The sequence below is a fragment of the Lactuca virosa genome, chromosome 2 (genome assembly GCF_052849685.1).
Source record: "Lactuca virosa cultivar CGN04683 chromosome 2, Lactuca_virosa_CGN04683_v6, whole genome shotgun sequence".
In the NCBI taxonomy this organism is placed as follows: Eukaryota; Viridiplantae; Streptophyta; class Magnoliopsida; order Asterales; family Asteraceae; genus Lactuca; species Lactuca virosa.
In genome coordinates this window covers 35,848,798-35,873,346 of record NC_136427.1, presented here as the reverse complement: position 1 = coordinate 35,873,346, position 24,549 = coordinate 35,848,798, and the positions used below count along the sequence as shown (strand labels likewise).

The 24,549-nt window shown below is 36.7% G+C and overlaps 2 protein-coding genes across 2 annotated transcripts; both read left to right on the top strand.

Annotated features, from left to right (window-relative positions):
• Positions 1–5,004: 5,004 nt before the first annotated feature.
• On the top strand, positions 5,005–6,550 carry LOC145157366 (uncharacterized). The gene is made up of 5 exons (XM_079076415.1): positions 5,005–5,248; positions 5,351–5,638; positions 5,728–5,861; positions 5,923–5,973; positions 6,050–6,550. Exons 1-5 carry the CDS (start codon positions 5,005–5,007, stop codon positions 6,548–6,550), a joined length of 1,218 nt encoding a protein of 405 aa, XP_078932541.1.
• A 5,343-nt stretch (positions 6,551–11,893) lies between these two features.
• Positions 11,894–13,843, top strand: LOC145157365 (uncharacterized). The gene is made up of 2 exons (XM_079076414.1): positions 11,894–13,078; positions 13,229–13,843. Exons 1-2 carry the CDS (start codon positions 11,894–11,896, stop codon positions 13,841–13,843), a joined length of 1,800 nt encoding a protein of 599 aa, XP_078932540.1.
• The last annotated feature ends 10,706 nt before the right edge of the window (positions 13,844–24,549 follow it).

Genomic DNA, 24,549 nt, shown 5'->3' with positions numbered 1-24,549 from the left:
TGGTTGAAGATCTAGAATTGCCTTTTGACGAAAACGATCTTGGCAGAGCCTTGTTCGTTTTTGGCAAACTCTCTTGAGATCTGTTGATAAAAACCTTTTTATTCTTTTGAAAAACAGTTCTTTTTCTGGTTCGGTCATCTTTCCAATCATCAATTCGAGAACAATTTCTTGAAGATTTTCTAATTAAAGATCTTCCTCGAGATTCGTTCTCTCCTCTTGGTGACAGATAGTTTACAAAGATCCTGTTATGACAATTCCTAGCTATGTGACCACCAATGCCACAATTAAAACAAATCTGTTTATTGTTTGAACTTGTGTTACATTTATCAGATTTATTTTCTTGAAGGACACTCTTACTTTTCTCAGAGGAGCATACATGAGAGACAGATTGTGATACAAGTGAGGGTGCCTCAGAATGTATGACATGAGGAATTGATGAATTTTCATGAGAATGACCATCATCAGAATTACCAAAAAGTTCATCAAACATATCAAAGAGATTGAATTCAACAGAATCAGAAATAGGAACGTCACACAAAATACTATCAGTCTTAACATCAGAATCACAAATAGGAATAGAAACATTAGAAATAGGAGCAGAAACAGAAACACCAACTCCATGCTTTGCCTAATCTAAAGGATGATCTGCAGAGGAAGAAGAAGCGTCAGTACTTTCAACATTTATAAATCCTCCTGAAACGAAGCCAGATGGATTGCCATAAACCATAAAAGATTCATTGGCAATCTCATCTTTAGACAAGGGTTGATACTGATAGGTATGATTATATGGAGGAGGCACGCTATCATATCCTAAACCCTTAGACTGATTTCGTTTAAAATCCATGCAATGATCAATCATGGTGGCAACTGCCTCACTTGATCCATCAAATTTTTTAAAAGCAAAGTTTGCAGAATTAAACCTTTCCTTCAATGTATCAAGCTCGGCAGTTAGCTCATCATTTTGTCTTTTAACATAATTGTACAGTTCACATTTCTCACTGTACTCTGCCTGGATTCTTCTAAAATCGTTTATCTTAGCTTCTAATTGAGCTTTAAGAGGCTTTTGTCCTTTCCTAAGTTGGTAGCCCTCATATCTAAGGTCCTCTACTTCTCTACGCAATAATTGGATTTCATCACGAAGAACTTTAACATATTCTTTACATGCATAAGAACAGGATGGTAGGGTTACCTCGCTTATCTTGGACTCAGAAGAAGTAGACGCCATGAAAGCAAACTGCAGCTCCATCATTTCTGCCTCGGGATCAGCTTCATCAGTCTTTAATGTTGCATCATTAATCTGAGCAAGGTGAGCATTTTCTGGCCCTGAAATGTTCAAAGCCTGAATCTGATCCTCCCAGTCAAAAGACTGAGCGACCATTGCGGTCTCACCATTAGCTGCAGCACCTGCACGGTTGTTTCCCACTGCAACCATCGTTCTGTTGTTGTTGACCCTGCGATCTGGTTTAGGACATTCACGAGCAAAGTGACCCAGCTCGTGGCAGTTGAAGCATCTCAGCGTGCTCTTGTTGAATCCCACCTTCTTGTCAGCATTCATGCCCCAATTGCTCTTCCCAGTCTTCTTAGCAAACTGCTTGGCCCTGAAAACAGCCATAGCAATCTGCCACGTAATGTCCATCTCTTCTACGTCTTCAGGATGAATCTGGTCCAGGTCAGCAAATGACAGCTGAGGTGGAAGTTCTCCAGCCACAAAAGCATTATAGCAGTTAACAAGCCCAGTAGCTAGAGCCAGATTTTCATCAGTATCCTTAGGATTTGAGGAAGTGGCTACAGTAGGTACATTTGGGGAAGGAACAACTTGTGGGGAGATAAATGATTGATTATGAGGATGAAGATTAGGTGATACAACATCGAGGGTCTGAATTTGAGGTGGTTTAGCAGTAAATCCTTGACCTGAAGAGGACATGATCGAGGAAAGAGCATTGTTGGATGAGATCCCAAGATTTGCAGTAGAATATGAGCTCATGTGATTGATCTCTCTCTGTTTGTCATCGATATCACAAGATTTGATGATTGCCATGGTTTCAGCAAGAGTGAGGCGGTTTAGATCCTTAGTCTTCTTGATCACAGCAACATTCATATCCCATGATCTGGGAAGAGCATTGAGAAGTTTTTTGTTGATTTCTGACTTGGTCAAGTAAATCCCAGATATGTTCATATCCGTTGTGAGAGTTGTGAACCTCTGCAATTGAGCCTCAAGGGTCTCTCCTGGAATGTAGTTGAACATGTTGAACTTTTGTCTCAACATGTCCTGGCGACTCTCTTTCATATCCTCATTGCCCTCATAAACTTCAATTAAGGCTTCCCATAGATCTTTAGCTGAAGTGTACTCACGAAAACCTTGAGCAATATCAGGAGATAATGCCATAGTTAAAGTGGCTAAAGCTCTTTCTTGCTCTTCTATTTTCTCAAACTCCTCATCAGTGTAGTTTTCAACCGCCTTGTCAATCACTTGACCTGCAACTGTCGTAGTGATTCTAATAGGGCCTCTAAGTATGCTTCTCCATACCTTAAAGTCCTTCATTTTGATGTACTTTTCAATTCTATACTTCCATTCGGGAAAACCATCCGCAGACATTAATCTTGGAATTCGTGTGGTGGTGCCCATAACAGCATCAAGTTCATGGAAATGATTTTGACCTTGAGAATCCATTTGAAATTAAGCAAATTAAGCTCAAAATTTAAGTTTATAATTGAAAGGGTTTACGACCGTAAACCGAGTTTACGGTCCAGATGATTTTGACCGTAAACGGAGTTTACGGTTCTGAGTTTACGGTTCTAAGCTTACGACCGTAAACTGTGTTTACGGTTGAACTGTTTACGGTTTGAACAGTTTACGGTTTGAACAGTTTACGGTTTAACAGTTTACGGTTTATGTGTTTACGGTTCTTGAAGCTTGGTTTACGGTTTATGAAGATTCAAAAACCGTAAATAGAGTTTACGGTTGACAGCAAACTCCCAGAAGACCTTTATGAATATGATTTTTCAGTAGAAACGATTCTCTTCACTTCGTAAACACTAACAGCAGGTTCGAACTTCAAAAATATCGGTTGAAATAGCCCAAAAAATCGATTGAAAGAAGATTTAACATCGGTTCCTGCTCTGATACCAATTGTAAGGTCCAAATAAGGATCTTTACCGGTAGTTGCACAACAATCAATTACAAAATAAGAGTAAGATGAAAGAAATCAAGCTTGCACACGATTATATTAAGAAAATCGTCTGGTACAACTCGATAGGACTTCTTTGGCATCAACCACCCTAAAAGACTAACACCTCCTCTATATATACAAGACACGATCAAGACGCAACCGCAAACTGGGTTTGCGACCGTGAACTGAGTTTACGGTCGTAAACTGTGTTTACGGCCGTAAACACAGTTTACGGTCGTAAACGTGTTTACGGCCGTAAACCCAGTTTACGGTCGTAAACAGAAAAAATGTTCAACAGACAGCAAACAACCCGTATACACTATAACAGACTCATTCTGAACACAAAAACAGTGAAAGCCTAGACCAAACCATTTCCAGGGTCCTTCACAATCCCCCAAAGTCGGGATATCAATATGAAAATTTTCAAAGTTCAACCCACTAATTAGTAAGTAATTACCAAAAAATTCTGGTTTTTCTGGGTTTTTCGGTTCTAAACCCACTTTATCCGGTTCCAACTTATCCACTTTGATGTTTCCGGGTTTTCCGGTTCTAGACCCACTTTACCCGGTACCGTACCCGGAACTGAACCGGAACCGGGACCTATATACCGTTCCGGTTTTCGGTTCTACAAAATCCCGTTAACCGGTTCCGGGTTTTCCGGGTCCGGGTCCATCCGGTCCGGGTTTGGACCCACTTTCATCCCTAATCCACAGTCTTCAGATCTTCAGAAATCGTTGAAATCGGAGAAGAAACGTCTCCAAAATCGTATTTTCGTCGTCTGGTACCTTTGGAATCGCCAACTTAGGTTACAAGAATGCTATCAGGGTCTATTTATACGTCCAACAGCAAAAACGACGCGCATGCGATCGCATGTAGACAACCTACGATCGCATGTATTGAAGAAAACGCGTCTCAGGTCTTTTTAATGAAGTAGGATGCTATTTTGAAACTTTTTGGCCAACCTGCGATCGCATGTACACAACCTGCGATCGCATGTTTTCATTTTTCACTTCCGAATGAATTTTTGGCACAAAAAAACCTCGAAGACAAAAACCTGCAATCGCATAAAGGCTCCATGCGATCACATTGACCATAGATGCGATCGCATGTTTTGCCTATGACGTCCGAAATTTCGTCTACTTTTCAGATCATTTTGAATCGCGTCAATCGGAGTTACGGTTCTCGAGATATGGTCAAATGACAGGGGGTCAAAGCTGCAGCAACATCCTTTAACTTTAGATTGCAGATTCTATCTTCGTGCGATCAATTTGATCGAATGTTTCTTGACCAAAGCATCTTGCAAGCATTCCTCATAATCCTTCATAAGTCCCAAGCTCCATTTTAAGCTCCAAACGCGCATCCAACTGCTCCCAAAGCACTGCTCCACTCGAACTATCTGAAATCGACATAAAACATGAGCAGTACGGGAATTCTAACGAAAGATAAGGCCGCATTCTACAACGGCTGTTCGATTTATGAGATAAAGTCGCGTTCTACATCGGCTGTTCGATTTCTCCAATCGTCGACTCACCTAGATACGATGGATCGACACTTAGTATTCTTAATGTTAATTTAAAACTGTAAATTGCAAATATTTGAGATTAGTATATATAGACCTTGTATCGGACATCAAAAATCAAACTCAATTTTGATTTCAGCTTTCTGTCTTCAATTTCTCCACTTAATTTTGCTATTTCTAATTTTCTACTTTCCACTACAAATTGTGTATCCGATTGTGAAGAATGGCATTTGGAAGAAAAAAAATTTAGAGTCTCAGCAACAGAAGGCACTCACATTAGTGAGACCCAAGATCAAATAACAATCCATGTTGATGATGAGGTTCAACAAACAGCCCCAAAAAAGCAATGTTGAGAAAGATCCAAGAAAACCACTCCATGAAGAAGTTACATATGAAGAAGTTCCAGGAAAAAACAAGAATATTGGAGCTTCGAAACACTGGACTTGTAACCACTGTGAAGGCAAATATACCAGCTCTTATACTCGAATCCATGTTCACTTTTTTGGACCTCCAATGGGGAAAACAGCTGAGATCAAAAGGTGTCCGATTCTTGTTAAAAGTAACCCATATTATGACATTCTATATAAAAGGGTGAAAGAAGCGGAAAAGAATGGTGTTGCTGCCAAATCATTGAAGAATTCTTTGCTCTAAAAAAACTCAGCTTCAAAAAGAAGGATTGAAGATGCATTTAAGATGCTCGAGAGAGAGGAGGTTGACATGAAAATACTTCGAGGCTTGTGTGTTAATGGGATTCCGTTTAATGTGTTACAAAGCCCACAATTCCTTGAAATGATTCAAGCGATTAAGAAAGCACCGAAAGGTTACAAGTCACCTTCATATGAAAAAGCTAGAAATTCGTTACTTGATCAATGTGTGAGAGAAGTGGGCAAAGAACTTGATCCGGTCAAAGACATGTTGTTAACACAAGGAGTATCCGTTATCTCGGATGGTTGGTCGAATGTAAAAAGTGAACCGTTTATAAATGTTATTGCACAAAATTCACCTGGTGCAAATTTTATGTACGCGGAGGCCTTTCAGGGATTGAGAAGATGGGGGTGGAGATTGCTAAGTTTCTTCGACAAGTTATTGAGGAGATTGGTCCAAGTAGTGTTATTCAAGTTGTAACCGATAACGCGACGAATTGCAAGGCGGCTGGATGGGAAATACAGAAGGTATATAAACATATTTTCTGGTCCCCTTGTTGTGTATATTCTTTAAATTTGATTTTTAAAGACATGGCGAAGCAATTTGAATGGCTGTTCCATACATATTACAGAGGGAAGGGTATTGTCACGTTTTTTTAAACCACACACACACCTTAGCTTTCTTTAGAGACAACTCAAAATTGCAATTGTTGAAGGTTTCACAAACACGATTTGCATCGCATTACATATTCTTGAAAAGACTAACCGAGTGTAGGGAAGCACTTGCTACTACTATTGTCGTAAACTCGTGGCGGGAATGGGTCAACAAGGCGGATGAGCACACTCAGGTACTTGCCAATAAAGTGGCAGATACAATTAAAGATGAAGATTTTTGGGATGATATTGCTCACATTTTGGCTGTCACAAAACCTATCTTTTACATGGTAAAGTTTTGTGATGATGAAGGTCCAAAAATGGCAGAAATATATGAACGAATGGACAATATGATAGGTCAAATCAAAGAGGCTATGAGGTACAATAAATTCTCAATGTATTACAATAAAGTTGAAGAAATTGTGCTCGAAAGGTGGGACAAGATGACTATCCCCCTCCATTGTTTAGGATTTGCTTTAAATCCTAAATATTATGACAAGCATTATCTTGCAAAGTTGGCACCAGGAGGCATGAAAAGAAATCCTCCCAACGAAGACAGATAATTTATTGTTGGTCTTTTGAAAGCATTTGAAAAAATTTTGGAGAGTGAAGAAGAAGAGAAACAGTTGAGAGAGCAATTTGCAACCTTTCACATGAAGATAGGAATCTATTCATTGGCCGGGACGCAAGCCGATGCCGTGACTATGGACGCTATTGATTGGTGGGCAACATATGGAACGGAGACTCCGGATCTGGCGGACGTGGGAAAACGAGTCCTCTCGCAGCCGATTAGTAGCTCTTCGGCTGAGAGGAATTGGAGTACATACTCTCATATACATAACATCAAAAGGAATGGTTTAAATGACCCAAGAGCGGATACACTTGTGTATATTCACTCTAATATTAGACTTTTGTCTCGGTTTTCAGAATCTTACAAAGCTGGACCCAACAAAAAATGGGACATCAATCCGGAAAGTGATCACATTGAATGTTCAAGTGCTCGTCTAGAGGAAATGGTGTGGGAGAACCTTGATGATGAAGGTGTGGAGAATAAAAGACGAAAAAGGCAACGGATAAACTAGTTTATGGTATTTTAATATTTTTGTTATTAAGTATTATGATGAAGTAATTGTGGTATTTCTTTTGTTCCTGTTTTGGTAATTGGTACTTTTGTTATTAATTTCATGTTTGAACTTTAAACTGTTAAATTGTTAAGTAATAGTATACATATATTTTATGAAATGTCTTAGAACCAGGCACACTGTACCGGTTCGTACCGAAATGAGCCTATACCCCCCCCCCCCCCCCCCCCCGTGTACCCGATACGCTATATGTCGCGAACCCCGTACCGTACCGTACCTCTTTCCCCGTACTGTACTGTGTTTCTGGTAACTATGCCTACAACACTTGAAAACATCTGACTACCATCAAATTGCGGTAACAATTAACACATCATCTTAGTTATACACACCCATACTTACCACTTAACAATCTACATTTTAAAATCTGTTGAAGGACAAACTATTCGTTGTTACAGCAATAATATCAGACTTCACATTCAAAGATACTTGGTACCAAATCCCTTGCCCCACATGTGGGAGGTCGGCACACAAAAAAGGCAATGGCTGGTTCTACATCTCACATGGATCTGTCAGTGCACCGTTAATTCGGTATGTAATCCATCCCTTATACTTTAGTTACTGATCACTTTGTTAACAACATAAACAACAATACTATTGTTCACAGGTACAAAATCTCAGTCATTGTCACCGACAAAACAAACACAATGACCGTCTTCATGTCCGATGAGGCAACATGCACTTTGGCAAAGACTACTTCACAACAGATCATCGACCAATACCCAAATCAAGACTCAAATACCCTACCACAACAATTACAACTATGCAAGGGATCACTCAAAACTTTCTACCTCCAATGCACCAAATTTTCAACCACAAAAAACATTGGCTTCATGATAGCCTCAGTTAGGGCCATCAAGCATTCAGAAAACACACAGTGACCTCACCACTAAAAACACCAGCATCAACTTCGCGACCCGTCGATCAACAAAGTACTAAAAAAAGAACCAATCACACCAATGAAAACACTCAAACCGGTAAAACGGTCACCACTTCACCGCACAGGTATAAACAAATAACAACTCTAGATACACAAAACCATCACACACTTAACGTTTACTTATTGTACAGATACTGCAAGTGAAACATCACATCCAAAATGCAAAAGATACAAACAAGATCAACAACATGAAAAGACTAGCACCAACAAGCAGAAGAGCAACTTTAACTTCCCATCAACATAACAACCCCTACCAACCTATAAGGTTTTCTTATATAGGTATTGATGTATGGCACAACGTAACCTAAACCACCGTACATGGAACAACAGTCTTCATACACTGGCTTGCTGCCAATATAATGTAGTATTTACTTTGTTGAACAGACAGCTTTTCTTGTATGAATATTCATAATGCCAATGTTAAGCTTACAACAAATAATGTCTGAAAACAATCATCTGTAAATATTCATTTAAAACTGTTTTATGTTTCCATAAAAATACACACCAACAAACATAAATTGTTTTCCAATGCACATATTTTAATCCAAAACAAGTGCAAGTATTATAGAACATAAAAAAAAGCCATTACGAACACAAAAAAACAATAAAATCCAACTGCAAACTAAAAAATAAGCTCCTTACATTCATTTCACAAGTACATTCAAAGGGAAGAAAACCAACTAAAAACAAACATACAAAACACAAATAAAACCAGAACTAATCATCAAGCCGATTTGAACGTTACAATACAACTGTGAATACAAGCTTGCACATACAAATATTATCATGAGCACACAAATCTGCATGTTTGTCATCGTCTAAAACTAATTTCAACATAAATAGTTCAGACATGCCAGTCTTTCACGACGACTACAAACAATCATTTTTCTTAACATTCCTTCTTTTATCTTTGCTTGCATTGCCTCCAATCATTTGTCAACTCTGATGATCAATACGTGTCTAATACAAATTTCGCATCTCCTTAAGCTTCATGTTCACACTACGTAGAAGAAACATAGAAGATGAATTTACTTATTGAAATGAAAGGCTGTAAAATACACTGCTTATACAACCATACAATCCAGTAATAAACACCGACAAGAAATAACAAAAATGTGACCCGTGGTTCACCATGGGTTCACATACTAGTTTTTATTTAAATTTCCCTTTGGATAAACTAAAAAAAGTTGATTTCCCTCTAGTGAAACTACATATTTTTCAATTTTGACCTTTAGCCAAATACATACTAATTACCTGTAGTTCTCTCCATATTTCTCAACTTCATGTTGATTATGATTAATGAAAGTCTCATTAGATACTCGTTTCTACCCCTATTTCCAAATTACCTCTATCGACTTTGATTAATTGGAACTGAAGAACTCAACTTTAAGGCTTTCTGATCTCTTCTCTCGTATATCTTGTTATCAAGTATCTGCTAATTGATAAATTACAAGAATCAATTGATACTGTCAAATGCTTTCTTATTATTTGTCTATGTATTCATGCGAATGTGGCAATGTGCTGATTGATATGAAAAATTAGAATGAGTTGGTAGTTTTTGTTATTTATTCATATGTCAAGTTTTTACTCCTTTGCTTCTTGATATCTATTATTTATGCTATCTGACAAAACTCTAATCTTGCTACTTTTGGTGTATTTTGTCAATTACATATATATTTTATGGATTCTTCGAATATATTTGTTGTATCTTGATATGACAATTGAATTTATGAGGCGTCATTTGTATTCCATGTCTCTGTTCCTAAAGTAGATGTATATTTGTCTTTTAAATATTGATGTGGGAGATATTAAGTTTCCAATTTCAACTGATTTATCATATTTATACAGGTAATGGGGCATTACTTTTTCTTTCACATTCATTTTGATCTTCTTTGTTGGGATTTTAGTGCATGTTTGGTAGGAACTAATTAATACAACCTTACCTTGGTTCTCCATTGCCCTAAAAAGGTACTTTTCTCATACTGTAAGCTACATCCAAAATGGCCATTCCAAAATGGTCAAAAAAAATTATGTAGAAATTTCATTGATTTGTTGGTTTTTAGTTATTTTATGGGATTAAAAACCTTTGATTTTTTTTCTCAGGTCAGATACAATAAATTGTATATAACTTTGTAACAGGCTGATACAATAGTGCACACCACTTGTTCGACAAAATGTCCAAAAGATCATCTATAGTTGTATTAATCACCTGTATATAGTTATAATTATATCCATAAAAGGTTGTAGATACTTCTTGTGAAAACTAGTTGTACAGATACCATGGATAGTTAAACAATAAACCAAGTATCATGTTTTCTTCATTCTATATCTTGATTTATCAAATTTGAAGCTTGACTCTCTTTCTGCTCTTATATATACATGTCTTGTGTAATTTTTTTTTTTTTTAAATTAAGGATTCTTCAAATCAATTTATTTCAGTTCAAGCCCTTTGCTGCTGCTGTAGGTGCTACAACAATTGGATTTGAGGGATATCACCATTTAATGTATACTTCTGTGCGAAAAAATCAAGAAGCTAATTCTCCTTTCGTGGTATTTCAAGGATTTTTTTCATCTATTTTTTCTGGTGTGATTATATGTGTGTGCTTGTGTATGTGTGTGTGTGTGTGTTCGTGTGTGGCCGTGTGTGATGTTTAAGCTTCAAGTATGAGCTTTTGACGCTAAATGTGCTTAGAAATAAAGTTTTAAGTAGTAAGGTTAAAATTTTCTTGACTAAGGCTTTCTCTTTTTAGGGATAAATGACAAAAATAAGAATGCACTTTCATTTATGTGTTATCGCATTGTATTTCATCCATTTTTTACTTATGATTTTTGTAATCTGTCATCTCCATATTTTTATTCTTGAATTGTTATTATCATCTACATTATTATTCACACAATAAGTGTTTGCTACATGCATTATGATTGTAATCTGATTAAGATGTGTCAGGTAGAATTCTGAGTTATTTGTGTTGTATATTACAGGTATGATTAAACATGAAATGGGCAATATGTGGCACAAAATCTAGAGATGTGTTTGGTGATGAAACTCTATTAGCAAAGCCAAAGCTCCAATAGAGAAATACTTTTCAAGAAGTTAATCCTATTTGCTTAATATACAACAGCCCTCTCCAAGTTCAATAACAATCATGGCATGGTGATGTCTAACACCCATATCTTGTGTATCGGCATTTATATCTTGGTCAAGACAAAATTGAGCCTGAACATGGTTTCTTTGTTCCCTACATAACTAATATTTATATGTATCAGGGGGTCATTTTTAAATTGTTGTTTTTTGTTAGAGAAAAACATTATCATAGGTTCAAAATTGTTGTTTGGGTAGAAAAACACAAGATTGTTTCTATTTTGGTTCTAAAAGAGTAAGTGTGTTGCTTTTAGCGGCCTTCTTCAAAGTGTTAGCCTAATAAGATTTTGGACTTTATTTTGTATTGGGTTTTATGATTGGGCCTTTTCGCTAGAAGACCCTAATTAGCTTGTCTATATATTATGTCTTTCCTTTTCATTGTATTTGTAATTCTCTTTGATAATAATATGAAACCCTAGCCATTATATGTATTTCACTTTTAGTTTACATGGTATAAGAGCTCGGTTGATTATCTGTAGTTTTTCGTTTTTTGGGGGCGAGTACTGTTCATTGCCACCATTTGCAATTTTGGGGTATGCCTTTTTTGCTCGTTTCTGTATTTGGTTTGGTTTGATTTGTTCGTTTGTCGGTTTTGAGGGTTTCGTTTTCGTCTAGCTTTGTTGATTTCGAGATCTTGATCGTTTTTTGCTGCTACTCGTATTTACTATTTGACTGATATTGAAATATGGCCCCAAGAGATGATTCTCTTCAGTCCATTAGTATTCAACTTGATGGCAAAAACTATGCCTATTGGAGTTATGTTATGAAAAATTTCTTGCGGGGCAAGACTATGTGGGTGATTGTTACAGGTGACAAGAAGAAACCAACAGACGAGAAGGCCGCTAATTATGCAACCTTACTGGATTCATGGGAGACTGATAACTCCAAGATCATTACTTGGATTAATAATTCTGTCATCCAGTCTATTGGTACTCAGTTGGCGAAGTATGACACGACAAAGGAGGTTTGGGATCACTTGGCTAGGTTGTATACTCAGTCTAACTTTGCAAAGCAGTATCAGTTAGAGTTTGATATTCGAGCCCTCCAACAGAACAATCTCAGTGTTCAGGAATTTTATGCAGCTATGTCGGATTTGTGGGATCAGTTAGCTCTTACAGAACCTGATGTGTTGAAGGCTTTTAAGCCTTATATTGATAGAAGGGAAGAGCAATGTTTGGTTCAGTTCTTGATGGCATTACGTTCAGATTTTGAAGGTCTGCGTGGACCAATCTTGCATCGTACACCTCTTCCCACTGTTGATTCGGTTGTTCACGAGTTGATTGCTGAAGAAACTCGTATCAATTCCCATGCTGACAAATCTCCCAAGACAGCCACTCCTGCTGTCTTTGCTGTTTCACAACGACCCCAATCTTCAAACCAAAATCGTCCTAGAGTTGCATTTGATGAGTGTGCTTTCTGTAAGAAGAACCATTGGAAGGCAAATTGTCCTTTGCTGACAAGCAAGGGAAATCAGCAACAACAACAAACAAGATCACCAGCACACTCTCAGTCTTCACAGCAGAACAAGTCTTCTGGACAGTCACGTCCCACTTTTTCATCTTTTAGGCCACCACAGTACGCTGCTGCTACACCTTCAGTTGAGAATGAAACATATTTCACACCACCATCAGCCTTGGATCCACAGATTGTTGAGCAGTTCAAACAGTTCTTAGCTACCAATCCAACTGCCATGTCAGCTTCCATGTCTCATTCAGGTCTGTCTTCATCCAACACGTCAGGTATTCCTTCATCCTTATGGATATTAGATTCTGGTGCATCTCATCACATGTCACTATATTTTTCATCTTTTGCTTCATTATCTTCTCGTACACCTGTCTCTGTTATGTCTGCTAGTACTACACCCATGTCAGTATAGGGTGTTGGTTCTATTGTCACTCCTTATATATCTTTAACATATGTGTATTACATTCCTACACTTGCTTTGAATCTTGCATCGGTCAGTCAGTTGTGTAAATCTGGTTGTTGGGTCTTCTTTTCTGATTCATTCTGCTGTGTACAGGACATTCAGTCTCGGAGGGTGATTGGGATAGGCCGTAGACTTGGGGAGCTTTATGTCTTGGAGCAGCTACATGTTGCTGATGTTGCTGCATCTAGTGTCGATTTGTCGTCTTTTTGTTTAAACCCTTCATCGTCTCCTTTTTATCTTTGGCATTCTCGTTTGGGACATGTTTCAGCGTCTCGTTTACAGTTTTTGGTTTCCACTGGTGTGTTAGGCTCTTTGAAATTTGATGATATTTTTTATTGTTGTGGTTGTAAACTGGGAAAATTTTCTGCTTTACCGTTTAATAAAAGTGTCACTCGTTCTGTTGCTCCCTTTGATATTGTGCATTCTAATGTGTGGGGTCCCTCTCCGATAACCTCCAAGTCAGGAGCTAACTATTATGTTTCATTCATTGATGATTACACTGGTTATACGTGGGTTTATTTTATGAAGCGCAGGTCTGACTTTTTCACCATATATAGTGAATTCAGAGCTCTTGTCAAGACTCAACACTCTGCTATCATAAAATGTTTTCGGTGTGATCTGGGAGGAGAATTTACCTCCAATGATTTTAAACAATTATTGGCATCTGATGGCACTATACATCAATCATCTTGTACAGACACTCCTTAGCAGAATGGTGTTGCAGAAAGAAAACATCGACATCTCCTAGAAACTGCTAGATCCTTACTACTCTCTGCTCAAGTTCCCAATATGTTTTGGGGAGAAGCTGTTCATACAGCTACTTATGTTATTAATCGCATTCCTACTGCATACACTTCGGGGAAGTCTCATTATGAAATGTTGTTTGGACAACTCCCAGATTATTCTTCATTACGAGTGTTTGGGTGTACATGTTTTGTCTTGAAGCCTCATGTAGAGAGAGATAAGTTGTCTTTAAAATCAGCTCTTTGTGTTTTTCTGGGATATGGTATTGGTCAGAAAGGTTATCGGTGCTATGATCCTTCAAATCAGAAACTGTATGTATCTCGCAATGTCACCTTTTTGGAGCATATTCCATTCTATAGCATTCCTGTTCAGTCACATGATGCAACCCGAGAGGAGCTTCGTACTATTGATCCGTTTAGCATTGACATTGATGATCCACCACATGTCACTGATCCACCACTTGCTGCTGATCCACCACATGTGGCTGATCCAACACCTATCGTTGATCCTCTGCCTGCAAATCATCAATACCCCCCTCCATCGAGACCTTATCGTAATAAGAAGTCCACAAATCTTCCTGAATTTGTCTATTCCTCTTACTCACTGGCTTTTGCCTCTTTTATTGCTAATGTACATCGTCTCTGTGAGCCAACATCCTATAAAGAGGCCATTTCTGATCCCCTTTGGCAGACCGCTATGGCTGAGGAACTTGCAGCTCTTTATCAGACTCATACATGGGATCTGGTTCCGCTTCCACCTGGAAAACACACGATTGGTTGTCGTTGGGTTTATAAAATCAAAACAAATTCTGATGGATCCGTTGAGCGTTATAAAGCCAGACTTGTTGCGAAAGGGTACGCGCAAAAGTACGGTATGGATTATGAGGAGACGTTTGCTCCTGTTGCAAAAATGACGACTGTTCACACCTTGATTGCAGTTTCTTCCATTCACCAATGGAAGATTTATCAAATGGATGTCAAGAATGCTTTCTTGAATGGTGATCTTCATGAAGAAGTATGCATGTCTCCTCCCCCTGGTATTGCTCACCGACCAGGTGAAGTTTGTCGACTTCGGAAGGCTCTATATGGCCTCAAACAAGCCCCTCGTGCTTGGTTTGAGAAATTTTCTACGGTGATTACTTCTCTTGGTTTTCAACCAAGTAACCATGATTCGGCTCTATTTATTCGATGTACGAATGCAGGTCGGATTATTCTTTCCTTATATGTCGATGACATGATTATTACTGGTGATGATCATGATGGTATAGAGTCTTTAAAGCGTGATTTGGCTCACCGTTTTGCTATGAAAGACTTGGGATTACTTCGTTATTTCTTGGGGATTGAAGTTGCTCAATCTCCAAAGGGTTATCTTTTATCTCAAACGAAGTATATTTCAGATTTGTTTGAACGTGCACGACTCACGGATAATCGAACAGTTGATACGCCTATAGAGAGTAATGCAAAGTACTCTCCAACTGATGGTCTCCCATTATCAGATCCAAGTCTTTATCGTACCATTGTTGGGAGTTTGGTTTACCTGACTGTCACTAGACCGGATATTGCTCATGCAGTTCATGTGGTTAGACAGTTTGTCACTGCTCCTACTACTGTTCATTGGGGAGCTGTTCTTCGTATTTTGAGATATTTACGTGGTACTCAGTTCCGCACTCTTATGTTTCCTTCTTCATCCTCTCTTGAGTTGCGTGCCTATAGTGATGCAAATTGGGATAATGATATTTATGATCGTAAATCCACTACTGGGTATTGTGTTTTTCTTGGAGATTCATTAATATCATGGAAAAGCAAGAAAGAAGATTTTGTTTCTCGATCTTCTACAGAATCTGAGTATCGAGCCATGGCTATCGCCACTTGTGAGATTGTTTGGTTGAGATGGCTTCTTGCAGATATGGGCGTTCACATCTCTCAGCCCACCCCTTTGCATTGTGATAACGAGAGTGCGATAATGATTGCCAAGAATTCAGTGTTTCATGAACGCACAAAGCACATTGAGATTGACTGTCATTTCACACGTCATCATATCCAGAAGGGCACTATCTCCCTTCCTTATGTTGCTTCCTCTTTGCAGATTGCTGATATTCTTACGAAGCCGTTGACTGCTCCTCGATTCCATTTTCTGTCTGACAAACTCTCAATGCTTATTGCTGTTGCATTGTGAGTTTGAAGGGGGATGTTAGCCTAATAAGATTTTGGGCTTTATTTTGTATTGGGTTTTATGATTGAGCATTTTCGCTAGAAAACCCTAATTAGCTTGTCTATATATTATGTCTTTCCTTTTCATTTTATTTGTACATCTCTTTGATAATAATATGAAACCCTAGCCGTTATATGTATTTCACTTGTTAGTTTACACAAAGTATGTTCATAAAACTAGTAAAGTTCATTACTATTTGTCATAGTTTACCATTTATCTTTTATACATGTTGATTCGTGGTTGAAATTTGCAAGAAGCATGATATTGTGAGAAGAAAGTATGTATATTAATTTGTTGATATATTTTTTAAACTAAAATGTTGTAATTAAAAAGAAATTAAAAATACTACAATATAAAAAGTATTAACTATATAATAAAGAAAAATATATAAAGTGTATTGTTATTTATATCTGTAACATATAACATCATGTACCAATTTTCTTACATATAACATCATGTACCAATTTTCTTACTATTTGACTTGAAATGCTTCTCACAATGTAATTACATGTTGTTTGGAAAACTTCCATTTCACAATGAAATTAAGCTTGTAGATTATGTGTCGACGGTTTAATTGTAATGATATTTAGCGATATATCACGTAATCTTTGGAATATGAAGTGTTTCTAAAAACAAATGACTCATCGAAAGACAACTATTTATCATATACTTTTTATTAAATCATGACCGTAAATTAGTTATAGCCACAAGTTTTTTTTCTTTTATCATTAATATTCTTTACTTTTAAATACACATTAACAATTAAAATATGACCGTCAATTACTAATACTCATATGTCTTTTGTTTTAACATGACCATTATTTATATCTAGACACTGAGACGCACATAACATCTTAAACTACTTATATTCCAAGGTTTTTTTTTTTCTCTTAAACTTTGACCATAAAGTAGTTATATCCGTACTTTTTTTCTTAAACCGTGACCATAAATTAGTTATAGTCACATGTTTTTTTTTTCCTTTAGTGTAAGCATTGTTTTCTTTTCAACACACATAAGCAATTAAATCGTGACCATAAACTACTAATAGTCATACATTTTTTTTGTGATAACATGACCATTGTTTACTTTTAGACACGCATATATATATATATATATATATATATATATATATATATATATATATATATATATATATATATAATTGTTAAACAACTACCATAAATTACTTATAGACACATGTTTTTCCTTTAACATTAGTCGTGTTTACTTTTCGACACATATAAACAATTATAATGTGACCATAAACTACAAATAGTCATGTTTTTTTACCATGACCATTGTAAACTTTAAGACACACAAATAAACGTAAATTGTCACCATACATTACTTAAAGCTACTACTTTACTTTCTATTACTAAGTGGATAGTAAACATCATCCCCCTCGTCACACAAGTATGTTATGTGGCCATATGTAAAAGCTTTTAGTCGCATCATGTTCATGTGGCTAATACAATTCTATGATTTAGGCATACAAACAATTGATGCATGTGACCATATACTTACCTATCACCTTATATAAAACAATCACAAAAAAATTCCAAAAATCAAAGAAATACCATAGCGAATAGCCACATTTGCTCACATGTATCGAGTGTGGCTGGTAATTGTCACGTTTATATTAAATAGTGGCTATTGTTTTCGAAAAATTATACAATCATCACACGTATCAGAAATAAAATGTGGCTAACACTATGCGGCATTTTCACTGCTAAGCTTTAGCCACACAAAAATCGAAACTGTTACAGGGCGGTTCCCGGAAAAGTGTGGCCGTATGTCATTTTTGTACTAGTGATAGTAGATAATCAAACAAAATCTTTCTTGTAGTCACTTGGAAGCTAGCACCAAAATTCTCGTGCCGTTGATGGTTCACACCCAACCCTAGCAACAAGGAGGCTTAAAGAGAGAGGAGAGGGGATATGGAAATTTTGGTTATGTCGTATGAGAATGAGATGGCGGAAAATTAAATCCCAAGGGGTCCTTTTATAGTTGAATTAGGAAACCCTAGATAAACCTAATTTGAATATTATATTAATATCTCAAATTAGGTAATTATCTACTCCCTAATTATCTATAAGAGATATTATAGAAACCTTAGAATAATCCTCTCTAAAACCGTCCACCTATTATGGAGGAAGATTCTTGAACCTCTTGTTCAACTATTGAACAATTGCAATTAGACCCTTGTACTTTTAATTAATCTAATTAATCTAATTAATCCCAAAATTAATTCCAATTAATTTTTGATTAATTATTAATTAAATAATACTATTTCGAATTAATATATTATTTCCATAAAATATTAATAAATTTATTCATTGCTATTTATTAATCGTATAATAAATCAATAAACCAATCTCTCTCTCTAAAAGTCATCCTATTCAATTACTAGGTTTGAGGGCAACCCAAAAGGACTTTGATAATAATTCAACTATATAATAATTCATTTATTGGCTTGGACATATAATCCAACAATAAGGGAATTGTAGGACTTACCACACAGATCGAGAAAATTGAGTCTGTCTTAGAGATCAGCTCTTATGTTGAGGAGAACATGGTCAAGTTCGCCGCCTATACATTCGTAGACGCATCTATGTCTTGGTGGAATGGTCACGTCAAGACTCTGGGTCTTGCCAATGCCAATGCTCTATCTTAGGAGCAATTGAAACAAATTCTCATCGAGGAGTACTGTCCTCGAGAGGAGATGCAACAACTAGAGCATGAACTGTGGAACTTGACCATGAGTGACTCCGACATCTCAACCTACACCAATAGGTTTAATGACCTCGCTATCCTTTGCCTAAACATTGTGACCCTTGAGTACAAGAAAGTGGAAAGGTACATCTGGGGATTGTTTAACCCGTCCAAGGGTTGGTCACGGTTCTCGACCATCGACATACGATAGACCCAAAATGTTAGCTTTCATCCTGACCAAACAAGAAATAATACGAGCCAAGTTGGTCCAGAAGACTAAGATCCCAAGGTCGAGGGAGGGCAAGCGCAAATATGGAAATGAATTCAAGGGTACCTCCAAGCAATATCCTAGCAAGAGACAGGAGACTGTCAGGGCTTACGCCATCCGTCCGGCCCCGATTGCGGTCTCAGCTCCCACATCTCAAGGACAGTATGCAGGAAAGCACCCAAAGTGTCATTTGTGTCACTTCCACTACTTTGGAAACTGCATGCACTGTAAAAGGTGCAATCATAGAGGGCATACAAAGAAATATTGTCGCCTGCCCGCGATTGCTCCTACTGCTAAAACCAACGAAGGCATGGCTGCTTTAATAGATAATCGAGTTGCTTTGAATGTGGGATTGTTGTACACCTGTGAAGGAATTTACCAAAGCTGAGAAATGAGGGAGGAAACGCTAGAAGAAGAGCATTTGTGATTGGCACGAAGGACGCCATTCAGGACCTTACCGTTGTGATAGGTACATTTCCTATTAACGGTTAATACTCATCTTTACTCTTTGATTCTGGTGTTCAAAGAAGTTTCATTACACCTAAGTTTAGAAAACTTTTAAGACACAAGCCTAGGAAATTAGATGAGCCTAACGTAGTAGAAATGGCCAACAGAGAATCTGGTAGTACTCAAGAAGTACTAGAAAACTGACTTCTAACTCTCAATAACCACTCCTTTCACGTCAACCTCACGCCTATGACCATCGGTAGCTTCGATGTCATAATCAAAATGGATTGGTTATCGCCGCACCGAGCAGAAATCTTATGCTACGACAAGGTTGTTCGATTACCCTTACACAACGGAGAATCTCTAATAATCTATGAAGATAAGACCAACAAGGGTCTTTAAATCGTCTCCAGCATGAAGGCGCAGAAGTACCTTCACAAGAAGTATCACACTTTCTTGGACCATATCGTTGATAAGAGGGGTGAAAAGAAGGAAATCAAGGACATACCCCAAGCATGTGATTTTCCTGACGTATTTCCGAAGGACTTGCCCGGACTACCGCCAATTTGCGAAGTTGAATTTTGAATTGACCTAGTCCCATTGGCAGATCCAATAGCAAAATCAACCTACTGATTAGCCCCTTCAGAAATGCAAGAGTTATCTGATCAACTCCAGGAGCTTTTGGATAAAGGATTTATAAGATCGATTTTCTCACCATGGGGAGCCCTGATGCTATTTGTCAAAAAGAAGGACAGAACTTTCAGAATGTGCATCGACTACCGAGAGCTGAATAAGTAGACGATCAAGAATAGATATCCACTCCTAAGGATTGACGATCTATTTGATCAACTACAAGGATCCAACTTCTACTCGAAGATTGATTTAAGGTTGGGGTACGATCTGTTTGAGTGCAAGAAGAAGACATTCCAAAGGTAGCATTCAGAACACGTTATGGCCACTACGAGTTTCTAGTTATGCCTTTTGGCTTAACTAATGCCCGAGCAGTCTTCATGGATCTAACGAACCGTGTCTGTAAACCCTACCTTAAAAAGTTAGCGATAGTATTTATCGATGATATATTGATATACTCACGAACAGAGGAAGAACATGGTCAACACCTATGAATCATTTTGGAGTTGTTAAGGAAGGACAAATTGTTCGCAAAATTCTCAAAGTGTGAATTTTGGATCAGAGTAGTACACTTCCTTGGATACGTGGTCAGCGATATAGCATTCACATAGATTCTTCCAAGATTAAGGCCATAAATAATTGGGAAGCATCCACAACGCCAACAGAGGTGCGTCAATTTCTAGGATTGGCAAGCTATTATTGGAGATTTATTGAAAATTTCTCAAAAATAGCAAAACCACTTACTACGCTTACACAGAAGGATAAAAAGTTCGAGGGGAAAGAACAACAAGAATCCATGTTTCAGATGATAAGCACATGTTGTGTAGTGTGACAATTCTTTCACTTCTAGAAGGAGCCAAAGACTTTGTCGTCTATTGCGACGCATCACATGAGGGACTGGGATGCGTACTCATGGAAAGAGAAAAAGTGATCGCTTATGCCTCACGTCAACTAAAGACTCACACAAATAATTACACCACCCATGACCTGGAATTGGGAGCTATAATTTTGCCTTAAAGATCTGGAGACACTACTTGTATGGCAAAAAAGTGTTTCATATACACGGACCACAAGAGTCTTCATCACATCTCCAACCAAAAGGAAATCAACATGAGACAAGGAAGATGACTTGAGCTGCTAAACAACTACGAGTGCAAGATTCGATACCACCCGGGTAAAGCTAACGTAGTGGCTAATGCCCTAAGAAGAAAGGAACAATTCAAACCTCGTAGAGTGAAAGCACTCACTCGAACAATCCAGTCAGACCTTGCTGCCCAAATTAGAGAAGCTCAAGTAAAGGCACTTATGGAGAAGAACAAGGCAGAAGAATGCCTACGAGGCATGGTGAAACAATTCGAGTCCATAGAAAATGGAACCTTGTATTTCATGGACCGAATATGGGTACTAAAATTTGGTGACGTTAGAAGTCTGGTACTGGACAAAGCTCACAAGACAAGATACTCAGATCACTCAGTATCTGATAAGATGTATCTCGACCTAAAGAAAAGGTACTAGTGCCCGAACTTGATAGCAGAGATCGCCACCTATGAGAGAAAGTGTCTGACCTGCGCTAAAGTCAAGGAAGAATACCAAATACCGTCGGGTCTACTGCAAAAACCCAAAATTCCCGAATAGAAATGGGAACAAGTTTCCATGGACTTCATCACAAAACTACCTAAGACACCTAGCGGTTACGACATGATTTAGGTAATGATCGATCGTCTAACAAAGTCTGCCCATTTCCTACCCATTAATGTGACAACTATCAAATTCAGGTTATTCTTCGACTTGAAAACCTTTGCATAAATCATATACACACCTCATACATTTGACCTAGTAGTAGAAATTAGGTCAAAATCTTGTAGAAACGTGGATCCAATAAAAATCTAGGGCTAATATACTTAATTGTTACAACTACTATAGGAAATGTCAATGCCCGACTTAGAACCTACAAACATTTTTATAATTGAAAAAGGGTATGAAACCCTAAAATAAATTAAAAATCTTTTAATTCCACTTCAAAAATTTTGTTAAATATCTAACAAAATCACAAAACCTTAAAAAGCCTTAAAACTCAAAATTTAAAAACCTTATTATCTAAAACTCCATAAAATTTATTATGAACTAATAAAATTTATTCAGGTTGATTAAAACTAGGTTATGAATAAGAAAAATTAAAATTTTTAAAGCCTTGGCATAAACCCTAAACTCTAGGTAAAAAAATTTAACACATTAAAATCAAATGACAAGACTTTATAAAAATAGGAAGCAAAATATATAAAATCTAAAATTTTTATAAAAAAAAAGCGAGAGAGGGAGCCTCTCTTAATTTTGGCCACCCCTCTCTGAAGACATCTTTTCTTTTCCCAAAACACAACCATTTCCCTCTTTTTCCCACACTCTTCATCTCTTCATTCTCTCTCTCTCTCTCTCTCTCTCTCTCTCTCTCTCTCACTCTACCATCACTCATTGATTATCTCTATTTCTCCCTTTAAACTCACAAAAATCACCAGCCAAGATCTCCTCTCAACACCAAAAATCATCTTCATGAAGTGTTCTTCTTAAGGTAATCACGAAAACCAAGCATTCTCCCTTCATTTTCGCTCATAATTTCACCATTTTATGCTTTTCTTTCTACTTCTACACCATTATATGAATAGCTTATGAATCACATGTACATAACCACAATTTTGATGATGATGGTGGTATGATTTCACCTAAAAACAACACGAATGTTGCAAATGGTGAAATCCCATGATCCAAACCAATGTCAAAATCAAAGTAAACCATTTTTACACTACTTTTGATGGAAAAATCACAACATGAACCAAGGTTTTCTTTCAAAACCGATTTTTAAACTTTTCAAACTTATACATGGCCTTAAACCAACATTAATGTGCCGATCTTCAAGCCTAAAATGATTGATGATCAAAGTATTTTTTTTAAAAGGTTCAAACTCATGCATGTAGCAAATTAAATCCACCAAACTATCTAAAACTCTTTTTTAACCCAAATTTGATTTTTCCCAGAATTCGACCAACAAAATGAGAAGTTCTAGAAATATTTAGAAAATTACTTTCTTTTCTCGAATTATTATAATTATTGCAAGAAAATAGAGAAATAATTCACATAGAATATTTTTTGTAGTCAATAAATTCTGAGAAACTTCTAAGATGACCCACACACTGAGTAAAGACATTTTATGAAGTTGCATACATTTCTTTGACTGTTTTCTGTTTATTTCAAATTTATTTATGTTGTAGAGAAAAAAATAGTAAAATACAGTCATGAATGTCAAAAACCACATTTGATAATTTTCGCACCTTATAGACATCATAAAGACTATATGCGGAAATTTACAGATTTTTCCATTACAGTTTCTTTTTTTTTCGATTTAATGAATGTTTACGGGCTTAATTTGATAAAAAAATATCCACCCTTATCCAAAAGTTATAAAACTTCATTAGAATATTCTATATTACATATTAATCGTAAATATAAAGCTTAGTGAATTTTCTTTACTCTTTAGTAATTTTTCATGAATTAATACTTATTTATGAGAATAAATCAAGGAAAGATAGTTAAACCGTTCTACAAATCACAAGAAATTATCATAACATCGTGTATTACAGTTTAACCACAAAAAAAGATTGGGAACTTTTCTAAACTGTTTAATATTTATTTCTAGTTTTGCTAGAATAAATACACAAAAATGATAAAAATAGGTTAAACTATTTAAAAACCAATTTCGATATTTTTTTTTCAGTTAGTAGACATTAAATAACAATTGTACAAAAATTTTGAAGAATTATTTTATCTGTTTACCATTTATGCTATTTTCTTACATTTAATAAAATGCTCTACAAATAATAATACAAAAATCTAGAAAATACCACCAAAAATTGTATGTGAACCACATGAGTTATAAAATTCCAACATTTCAAAAACCTTGTTACCAAGTAATTAAAACCCAATTCTTAGAATAAAATTTGGCATTTCTCTATATGTAGAATCTAGTATATTAGTGTTATAGTTTTGACATAGAAACTTACTAGAATGTGTTGTTATCATAGGATTCTAGTAGTAAGATGTGTTGGTGTATCCCGAGGCATCACTTGTACCTTTAGAAGCATTATGAGTATTCACGGCCCCTATTTTCGGTTTTTAATATTTTGGCGTGGAAAAGCATGTCTTAAACTGTTTATGTTCGTTATATTTATTTTGACTTGTATCAAACATGATTGCTATGTTTTGCTATGTATGTGTATATTAGTTTGATTCTTGAGGCCTATATCGCACTAAGTACCTAGAACGTTTCACACAACTCATTAACTATTTCGAGCCGATGGTCATTATGGATAGCGGTATTTGTAGATAGACAACTCCTCACTTACACAGTTCG